At 44.0% G+C, this 11318-nt stretch overlaps 1 protein-coding gene across 1 annotated transcript; it reads left to right on the forward strand.

The window, feature by feature from the left end:
* Positions 1-10123: 10123 nt before the first annotated feature.
* LOC9649767 lies at positions 10124-11088 on the forward strand. The gene is made up of 2 exons (XM_024681577.1): positions 10124-10628; positions 10714-11088. The coding sequence occupies exons 1-2, from the start codon at positions 10203-10205 to the stop codon at positions 10957-10959; spliced, it is 672 nt and encodes a 223-aa protein (XP_024537345.1). The 5' UTR covers positions 10124-10202; the 3' UTR covers positions 10960-11088.
* Positions 11089-11318: the final 230 nt, after the last annotated feature.

Consider the following 11318-nt stretch of genomic DNA (forward strand, 5'->3'; position numbering starts at 1 on the left):
GGGTAGAGGAGGCGATCCATGAATGCCCACTCACAGCCTACAGACCAAATGAAAAATGACGTTGATGACTTTAACAATGCTTGCAACAGTGCAGTGTGATAAAAAATATGATTCATAAAATGACCGAGATACTGCAAATTGCCTAGGAAGCATTGCACATCATTCATACACTTTGCAGTAAGGAACTTTAGAACAGCCACAAATTTGTCAGGATTAACTTGCAAACCCTCATGAAAAATACAATACCCAAGATAAGTCATGTCCTTGGACCTAAACACGCACTTCAACTACTTCAGCTTTAAACCAACATCCCATAGCCGATCCAACACTTTATGAACATCATGGATGTGTTCTTCCCACATCCCCTCTAAATGAATCAAGACATCATCAATGAAGTTAATAATCACTTCCGGCATATCACAAAGAACCTTGTCCATCATCTGCTAAAAAGTCGTTGCAGCATTGTTCAAATTAAATGGTATCACCAAGAACTCGTACAAACCAAACAATGTATGAAAAAAAGTCTTAGGAATATCTTCTTTGGCCATCGGTACTTGCCAATACCCAGAAGTATGGTGAACCAATGACTTCTCCCTAGACAATCCAAGATATCAATAGTGTGAGGAAGAAGGTACATAACAGGAATCATCACTTTGTTTAACAAATAATACTTAATGCAGAAACAAATACTCCCATCGGGCTTCATCATAAGATGAGGTTCACATGCCCAAGGACTCCGTGACTTTTGAAGAACACCCTTTTTCTATAATATCTTTGACATTTATATGTAAAATCTTGATCTCTTTGGGTGATCGATGACATTGATTGGGCGAGCATCCTTGGTGGGAATTATATGACATGTGGCAATCTTAGCCCTGAATGATAAGTCAAATTCAAAAAAATTAATATACTCTTTTATAAGCTAGTCAACCGCTACAACACAAAGACTATCAGAAGGATTGGAAAAGAGAAGAGTGAAACAAGACGAAAACATAGGAAGAAGTAATGGGAAATAATGGAAACAGAGATAGAAGCAAAGGGATGAGGAGGGACAAAAGTGAGAGGAATTGATGAAATATAAGGAAGTATGAAACAAGGGGGAGAAGTTGCAAAGTCATACTTGGCATGATTGTGTTGCAATTAATCCATACCAAGGATGAGGTCAAAAGCTTGACTCAACACTACTTGCAATGACTGCAACCCAAGCTCGAGATTGCCCATACGCACAACTAAATTTGCCTCATCCTATGCACATGCATGTATACGCCATTGCCATAAAGAATGAAAATTGGCTCTACTGCACAATGCAAATGTAAACAACAATATATAGCAATAGGTCAAGCATAGAAAATAAACTCAAACCTATATCAACTAATATTGAAAGAATAATAGGAGACCTCTTGTTATAAAAACGAGCTTGGAAAGTAAACACTGGATAAACTAATACCAAGTGAACCCCTTGATGATACTCTTGAAAAAAAGATGGAGGGATCACTAGCTTATTTGTGCAAGGTCCCTTCATTACTCACACGACTCCTTATTTTCCGGATGCATCTTGGTGTCTAAACTTTCCACTGCAGTAGCACCAATAGGACGTTGTTAACACCAAGGTCTCCACCTAAGAAATAGAGGCTGCAAATCCGAAAAACACCGACAACGTTGATATGTGTGGCCAACTTCATCACATGTTTAGCAGCAAATATCATGGCCACAACCATGTCCTCACCCTTGTCCTTGAACTCAAGCAGCAGTAGCATTAACCTCCATTAAAATAGGATCATCTCCCATAGAAAGTGGAGTTGAAAGATGTGTAACGAGAAGTGGATGAGGCAACATCTCATAACATTGTGCCAAACGAAGGGCATTAACAAGGGTGGCTAGAGCAAGTGCATGCGCAAGTCCTACAAGATCTTAACGAAGTGTTAGCTATAACATTCCTAGCTTGAACCACTCCAATATATTTAGCTTTACACGAAGCAAGAGGCTTTAGAAATGAATGCCAAATTGCATTATTGACTCTAATGGTCCTTGACGAAGATTATGCAATTATTGAAAGGTATCATCACAATCGTCAATATGTCTGAATGCGTGTTTGAAAATGTCTAAGAGAATACTCCAATCCCCACAAGTGGCTACACTCAAACTATTGTACCATTGCAGCACCATCCTTTGGAAATACATGGGAAACTCATGCAAACGTTGAGCATCATCCCAAGAATGACATATGGCAATCATTGTGAAGTGATTAAACCAATAGTACATATCATCCCCAGAATTCCCACAAAAGAACTCTAGTTAAATGCGAAGATTGGCACCAAAAGCAAAAGAGTTGTACCACATGCCATGAATGCTGCTATCAACTGAGTTTGGTTGTTCAATTGCAATCACATAGCATCAAGCAATTGCACCAATTGTTACTCCAGAGTCAGAGGAGGAGACTATTGCTCTACCATAAAAATGAATGAAAAGGAAAGAGCAAAAGAAAAGAAATAAAAAAAGCTAGAAGAAAAAGGAAATCTAAACAATGCAAAAGCTAGATTTAAACCAAAATCCTTAAAGGAAAGAACAAAAGAAATGAAATGAAAAAAACTTAATCTAAACAATGCAAAAGCTAGATCTAAATAAAATCCCAAATCCAAACACTCTTTAGGGACAATCAAAAGTGCCCCTCACCTCCACCAATGTGAGTGCATGGAATATGGAAAGGGAATATAGAGCCCAAAAACCCTAGCTTATATATAGAAGCGAGTGGTTTGGATTAAAACCAATCCAATAGCTACCAAAATTCCACTATGCTAATATTAGTATGGCATCGTGGCTGTATATTTAGACCTCACAGTGGCAAATTTATATAAATACTATCTATAGAAAGATATATATATTACATCTTTTCAACATGATGCTGACTATAGGAGAATACATTCTCAACAATAACCACATCAAGTAAAAAGAAAAACCTTACCTTTGAGCAATGTTTTTAGCACAATCTGCAATGGCATAGCCACACCAACCATGGCTAGAGCCAATAGCAAGGGGCAATGGCAATGGCAGTAGCCATGGCCACAACCAGCTGCAGCACCATAACTATGGCCAATGAAAAACAGACAACTTTCCACTATTAAAATTGCAAAGTAGACACGGCAGTGTTGCCAGCTTCTGGGGATATAAGTTCTTGGGGGTGCATCGAAACTGGTCCCAAAGTCAAGTCAAAATAGTGAAAAACTTCAATCTTTTCTCCCTCAAATGGAACCATGCCCAACCATCACAAGTCCAACCAACAAAGGAGAGGCCATGTATCCTTCAATATCAAGGCATCTCCATCTTCCTTCTGCCAATGGAAATCAGCAATGGCTAGTAACACTCTCCTTTGCAAGATCAGACACCAGCTAGTGCAAACTTGCATCTGTTCTGTATGATACATCCAAGGATGAAACTGTCAGGGTCAAGCTAGCTTTGCCAGAGCACCCACCGCTCTCCTCTTCCAATGAGGTGCCAAATCAGTTATCAGCCACTTGACCAAAGTCCTTCACTGGTGATCAACTTCTTTGCTGGACAAAAACTTCTTCCTCACCTTGTTATCATGACCCACTGAGACATAGCAATCCACAAAAACACCCATGAATGGCAAACCTTCTGTCAATGCCTGCATTTCATCTTGCTTGCATAGCAAAGCCCTACCATGATGTACTGCTTCATCTCCTTGAGTGAAGGCTGTGTACTTGCGAATCAAGTCCTTACGAAACCTGGCATAAGGTCCATCCTATTTTGCTGATCGACTATGCAAGCAAGCTGATATTCAACCTCAAATGAATTCAAGCCACAAGTCCATGAGGGAATTATTCAAGGTCCTACTGTGCAAGGGAATATTGCACACTCAATATCCCACGAAAATCAATTTGTGACTAAAAAATACCAAAAGAAAATCTGTATATACCACCTAGGAAAGGGGAATAGTTGACCTAATTGGCTTATGTCACTAGCAAATATTCTACCAGATAGTCAGCTGTGTAGTGAATTCTTCCAAAGATGTGGAAGCATGAAGTCAATGGGAGAACTAGAATTCAAATCTAAAGACCCAATGAACCCCTCACTCAAACTTACACACAATTCCTTGTCTCCCCAAAATAAAATTCAAGAAACTCTATTCATTGAAAATTGTTCCCAACCACTCTGTTCCTAGCTCTCAAGATTCATTTAAGTTTACAGTTATATTCCACCCACTTTAATCCAGCACTAGACCAAGGCTAGAAGATGTTGTGTTGTACAAATTCCACTATGCTGCACCTAGGAATGAATTACGAGAGAAACAAACAAAAATTGTTTAATGACGCCCTATTGATAATGGTTAATTGTGAGTTACAAGCAAAATTCTCCAAAACACTCTAAATATAGTTCAAAAAAAAGAAATGCAACTTTACTAACATTGCTCATTAATATCACTTTAAAAACACTTTTAAATACCTTTAAACATTATTAATCACTTCATGAAAGCCTAACTTCCTCTTTATATTTGCTCCCGATGAATCTGCCCTAAATTTAACTTTTCAACAACTGGTAAATCATGAAGAGCAGGTCATTAGGAGTGAGAGAGAACCAAGAGAGCCTCCTTAATAGCCATGAGCAAGCCAGAATTGCTCTCTGGCATTCTAAAGATGTGCTGCACCTTTGTTCACCTTGGAGATGCAAGGATAGCATGAGCAAAGCCGAGATTCTCATCCAAGACTTCATATCGTTCTTGTTAGCTACTGTGAATCTCTCTGGTATCTCTTTGAAGACTGGACCCCCACAAGCCAGATCCCATCAGGCTCCGATGAAACGTGAGGCACCCTAGGCTGCAAGCTCGGCCATAGCTTCTCATTGGTATCGCAATGGAATCCGAAATGCTCCTCACGCGCTCCAGCGCTGCATCAGAGAGAGTGTTGCCGCCACTGACATGCTGTTGCAAAGGTATCTTGGCCCGGCACGAGGTTGCTTCAAACAAGAGCTGCGTGCGAATCCAAGGTCTTGCGTGGAACCAATAGCTCTGTACCCTTAGAAAAATGGACGAAAAGAATTTAAAATTTAGGGTTCTTGAGAGTCGTGAAGGGACTACCCGAGATGAAGAACGCCGCCCAGTGCCTCACATCGTAAATCTTCTCGAAACCATCGTTGGCCTCGATCATCTCCACAGAAGCCTTTTGGAGAGCCCTCCCAATGTCCATCCCTTCTTCCACCAGATTACCATACATCTTCTCCATGAGCACCTGAGTGGACTCGTCCTTCACCTCCCAAAGTGATATCACCACGGACGGAACTCCGGAGATGTGGAACGATCTCGGCAGCGCCAGGATTCCCTCGGCAAACACTCTCCCGATTCCTGAGTTGCAGGCGCTGAGAATCGCGGCTGATGCTCGAAACGGACCCTGTTCTGCAAGCTCTACGACTTCATCCCCTGTGAGCCTGTCCGAAACCGACGCTGTTGTGAGAGCTCTCACGAGGCACTCCTCAAACTCGGAAGATCGGGCTGACTTTGCAAGGTCGTCTCGATGCTCTTCCGGCACTGCCAAAACCAGAGCTCCATCTGGAAAGTCCGCGGTAACTGTACCGTGGCTTGCGATGTGAATCCAGTCACTTTCAGGAAGCTGCTGCAGCACAAGATCTTTCGTTGCATCAGCTTCGCACAGCAAGTTGACGACGCTCCCTGCGTTGGCTCTCTTCAGAAACGACTCCACCATCTCTGCTTCTTTCGTTGCATAATACAGATCTTTGCTGGGATTACCAACCACCAGAGATGACGAAGTTTGTGATTTCTGCTTCTGCTGCCGTAGGACCCGTCTTCTCTTGTCACAATGGTTCAAGAGCCTCAACGAGGAAACTGTGGCTACAGCATATCTCTGGATCAAGTAGTTGTTGTCTTCATCCATCAAGGCACCGAAAGGAACGAAGGAGATATCCTACAAGTTTCGCAGCTCTTCAGAGTTTGCAAGTAAAAGAAAAAAAAGATAGATTACCTCGCTTGGAACAAAAACAAGTTTCTTGGGTTGGATACTTTCTAGCTGCGACTCAAAAGGCTCGATGATGATCTTGTAGTAATCCCTGAGACTACTGTCTACGTCGTTAGCATCCAGTAGTTTCAGCAAATCCGATGGCGAGCAAGCTTGAAAGCCGCGTTGGTGTCTGTAGTTGATAAGCTCCCCATTGTGTAGAAGATAGATAACCACGTTGTCGAAAGTTGATGTCGAAATCTTAGATACAATCAAGATGGCTGTTTCCTTTCCCATGATCTTGGAGACTTCTTCAATTTCTGACCAGGCTCTGTCGTCGTCCACGTCGAACTCCATCGAGTTCTCACGATTCCCTTCTTTGCTGACTAGAAACAGCATGTCTCTTGCATGGCTCCTATCAGACCAGATCAGTGCTTGCTTGATCTCGTTGGCTTCCAGTAGGAACATCTGGAGTCCTTTAAAGTAGAGCATGAGTGACTCTATATTGTTGATCCTCCCTATGCTCAAACAGCCGAAGTTTCCATCCATTCGCAGCCAATACCTGAACAAATAAATCTTAGAGCTTCCTTCTCTTTAGAAACAGAGAGATGCCACGAACCTGAGGAGCTCTTTGATTTTCTGGATGGAGTCTGTAGTAAAGCCCATCTTAAACAGCAGACAAGCATGGTTAACAAGAACTGAAGGGACTGTAACACTTGGAGAGATTGAGCGCTCAGCAAGTTGGATAGCTTGTCTCATGAATTCATTGACGAGCAATAGGGGTGGAGAGATCCTCAGTTTAATCGAATATGCATGCGCAAGCTCCGCCATCTTCATCCAAAGTCTAGATTCATATATTTGCAGGCCATGTAGTTCGACATCCCTATTCTCCCGTGTCAGAGTTTGGAGCAAGTGGCCAATCTGTGATTCCTGTTCCTCAAGGTCTCCTTCTTCGTCAAGCTTAATTAATAACTTCAAAATCTCTTTCAGCTCCATCGTTGCCTCATCATACAAAGTAATTCCAGTGGCTGCGCCCATTTGTAAGTTCTTGTTGCACGCCTTGAGAAGGACGACAGCGTCTCCAAAGCTCATCTGTAAGCGATTCCTGCCAAAGAAAGAGGGGGTGTCTCTGTTACAGATATACGTGACCAGTGCTGCAGGGTATGGTGTTTGTAAGGGTTCCAAAAGTTGGCATGACCTCTGAAAATGCCAAGCGGCACCAGAAACATCTCCCCATTCGCGCTTGAGACGTCCTTCCATGAGTTCTACAACACCTTGTCCAAACACCACCAAGTTTGGGAAGCTCCTGTCTGTAACCTTCCGGAGTTCCTGGACGATCCCATTTGCCATTTCGAACAATTGCTGCGATATAAGAGCGTCAAACTGCCGGGCCATGGCGTCCAGGATGAGCTCCTCGTTACTGGCTTGAAGAGCATAGCGTTTCGCCCTCTCCAGATATTCTCGGCTTGTTTTCTGGTCAGTGCATGCGTTGCCTAGTTCAGTTGCAGCAAAGTAACGCAGCATTCCTGTTTCTGCTTGTTCCAGGGACCTTTCCAGAAATCCATACTGTGCTTCGGAAAACTTGCCGTCCAATACTCCTCCTCTTCCAATGTAGTAATCTGTCCAAGCTCTGTAAGTTTCACCGTCTCTAGAGTGTTTCTCGACACATACCATCAGCCGAGAGACCATAGCCTGAGTGTCTCCTTTGGTTTCACGGCCAAGGTAGTCGTTTATGAACACTTGGGCCCAGTGAATGCTGTCCAAGTCACCCATCTTCAAGGCAATCTGATGGCCAAGCACGAGCGGATCAATGCCAGTGACTGAGACCTCGTCATATCTGTCATACATAACTTCTATGCCTTCTTCGATGTGGGACCTTGCATCTTCCGCGTCGACCCGGCCCTCTTGGAGCACTGCTATCTCGCACCTGGCTTCCCTGTACAAGTCGTAGGCAGCAAAGCAGACGTTCAGTGGTGTAGCAGTCGCAAGTGCTGCCAGATCTGGAGATGGAGATGGCAACGTGAGTATGAAGAACTTGGTGAACCTGTCATATCGGACATGGTTCAGGAGGAACAACGTAGAGCAGCAGGACGACGCCAACTTTTCCGCAAGCTTGTCCTTGAGATTCACCATAAAGTTTGCCAGTGTTCTTCTAGCCTCGGCATACACAGAGACCACCTCTTTCCAATCGCCACCTTCCTTCTGCTTGATCTTCGCTTTTATCATGCTAGCCAGAGCTGACGAGATTACCGATCCAGTGAACTCCTGATCGAGAGCGATCTTTGCTTCCTGAAGCTCACCAAGCTGTGACAGAGTCTTCATCATCCAGTACGAAGCTATGGCCCTGTACTCTACATCCAGAGCTTCTGCTGTGGATTTGGCAACTTGGAAGCATTTTAGAGCGCCTTCTCCATCATCCTGATGAATGATTGATCCAAGGCCCATGGCAGCATGATACCTCAGCAAATCTGACCTTGCGGAATCGAGGCAAGAGGTGAACAGTGCCTTTTCCTGATGGCGTGTTGCCACATGAAACGCTGCCAGTGCCTGTGGATCCTCTTCTTGCTGGCTGTTTGCAAAGCACTCCAGCAGAAACACCGAGAGACTATCCGGCTCCAAATCTTCGCTTGAGAGGTGATTGATGACGCCTTGGAGAAGCTTGGTACTCCACAGAAATCCATCGGCATCGCCCTGCTTCAAACAGATGAAATGGCAGTCAGCAAAGATCTTGACAGCAGGCTTGAGATCTTGCTTTTTTTCGGACAACTCTTGTAACAAAAGAACAGCTCGCTTTAGGCAAGACGAACAAGAACTCTCCTCCATCTCTCTCTAACACAACTCCAAATTCCACTGTTAAATAAAAGTTTACTTTGACTTAGCCAACAAAGGTCATTATGTGGCCTATTTCCCCACCTCCAGAGGATCAAGGGTAAAAAGTAAATATACATGGAACAAGTACTCCATATGCGTCCTCAATCTCTATCCACCCCCTCATAATTAATGATGTCCCTGCATAAGCATGTGCTACTTGTAAAGCTATGGTGACTAACCCTCCGTATTAGGGTTGAAGTACATTCGCTAGTTTGCATGGAGGAGCTCCGGGAGTTGTGCCAATCCGGCAAGGATGTGAAGCTGGGCGACGCGGAGGCATGGGAGGATCCATCACAACTCGCAATGGCCAAGCAAATACTAGAAGAACACTTCTATGTTCAAGATCTCCAGGATCCATCCCTCTTCGTCGTGCCCAAGACCACGATTTCTGCTGGATCCCCTTCCTCTGTCCTCTTCCCTGCTTCCATTCCCCAAATCGAGTACACGGCACCGACACAATTCTCCTCGGGCAATCGTAATGCCGGGCATCCAAACTACCGCCTCGTCTATGGCGATGGATCGTCGTGGCAGCCGTGCCATTGCATCCAGCTGGACACCAAGAACCGTCAGTCCCCCCAACCCCATCCACGCATCCAGATCCCAGCCGCGATCCAGCACAAAGTCCGCGAACAGCGCGTGGCAATCACACTGGCCATCCAGCCCAGCGTCCGGATGGAAGAAATGCACAATACAGCACCCCTCACTCTTACGTGGTTGCCCCTTTGCCACGCTCACTCCTTGCTTCCTCCGTGGCGTGCTTAGTCACGCCCAGCTCTGCACCCTAAATGTTTAACGTTAAACTTTAATTAGTAGATACTGTTAACGGATATGTTAAGGACTATAATTTTATAATTAGCCAGTGAATGAACGGCTATAATTTATAAGTATATAACCTACGATTGGTTTAGGTTTTTCCTCATTGTGTTTTATGTTTGTGCTCCTTATATTTTCTTTCTTATTTTATTCATTCTCTTTAGTATTATGGTTAGACTAATTGCTTTGCTTATTTTATTCATTCTCTTTAGTATTGGAATATTCTTTTAGTTTTTGTATTACTGTTGGTCTTCTTCCACAAGAGAGAGAAAGGAAGCTACATTTAATATTCTATGTAGTCATATTAAGCTATACAATCAAGATAATGCTGTTATAGTAGAATAAATAATATATTTGATTTTGTTGAAAATAATATACAGTAATGAGGTGGCATGTGCATGTAAGCAATGAGGTGGCATGCAAATCCAAATAAGCAAACGGGGCCCACCCTAAATAAAGGGGGGTGCTGTATTATGCATTCTACCCGTCCGGATCACCCCTGCCAATGTGGACGTGGAGCTCCGCGTCAAGACCATATCGGTGGGCGTGCACTTGATGGACGTGCTCAAGAACGAGAAGGCGCTGGGCTTCTACCCCTGCCGGATTAGATTCGCGATCGAGCCACTGCTGGGCGATCCCAGCGCCGTCGCGATCCCGCTCTACACGCCCAGGACCGATGGCGGTGGTGGATCTAGCAGCGGGGCTAGCACGAGGACAGGGAGCAGTGGTAAGAAGATCGGCGTCCAGATTGGATTTGGGCCCTTGTCGATCAGTGGCGAGAGGAGCTGGGGGGTGGGATTCGAAGAATCGACGGAGAGGGAGACGATCAGTGCTGGGGATTGGGAGGGCGTGGAGGATGAAATGGGGTCCGGGAACACGGCGGTGTTTGAGTGGAGGCTTTTGCGATGGAGCCACAATGGGGTGAGGTACAATGCTGACAATCCACACTCTGGATTGAGCTTGTCTACCAAGTCTCTTAAGGTTCGCTCCTCCATAGCTAGCAATCTCTCTCTCTCTCTCTCTCTCTTGGATGGATCGCATGAATTTGACTTTTTATTGTTTCCAGGCCCCATTTCCAGGAGGAACCACAGGAATCAAAGTGGAAAGCTTTCCAGACGTCATGTGGCATCTCCACCCAAGCATGAGATCCAAATTTCCGCTCCATTTCAGGTTCCAGTTGGAGGTGGAAATGCATCTGCTGTGGTTTGTGGGAAAGAATCGACTGTTCCGAGTGGCCGAGTGGGGAAGAGAGGCGTTCCAGTTTTGTCACGAGTTTGAAGTCACAGATGGTGTAAACTCCATTGTCACCTGAAAATGGCATATACTAGAATGTCATTGCTTATAGATTTTAAGGCTGTGAAATTTCTTTCTATGTACTACAACCACAGGAGAGTTCCTTTACTTGAACAATGAACATGCAATACCTCCTAAGTTCCTACCATCAGGCATTAGAGTATCTGACTGTTAGATAAATTTAAAACAGTTGACAAAAGTAAGGTTTGAGGGCTATGATATATATGAAGATAATCCACTTAGTCTTCAAGATGGGAACCTTACAGACATATACATAATATCCTATTTGAATTGCTTCTTGTATTTCCAAGAAGAAAAAATCATGGTCATACTCCTTATGTAAATTATCCACAGTCCTTGCCTTAAAATTTGGCCTTA

The sequence above is a fragment of the Selaginella moellendorffii genome, unplaced genomic scaffold, assembly GCF_000143415.4.
Source record: "Selaginella moellendorffii unplaced genomic scaffold, v1.0 SELMOscaffold_31, whole genome shotgun sequence".
Lineage (NCBI taxonomy): Eukaryota > Viridiplantae > Streptophyta > Lycopodiopsida > Selaginellales > Selaginellaceae > Selaginella > Selaginella moellendorffii.

Excerpts from the sequence above, each read along its gene's own strand:
- LOC9649767 (XM_024681577.1), top strand. The coding sequence starts at position 10,203 with ATGGACGTGCTCAAGAACGAGAAGGCGCTGGGCTTCTACCCCTGCCGG. Across the intron at positions 10,629-10,713 it reads TGTCTACCAAGTCTCTTAAG|GCCCCATTTCCAGGAGGAAC; the intron begins GTTCGCTCCTCC and ends TATTGTTTCCAG.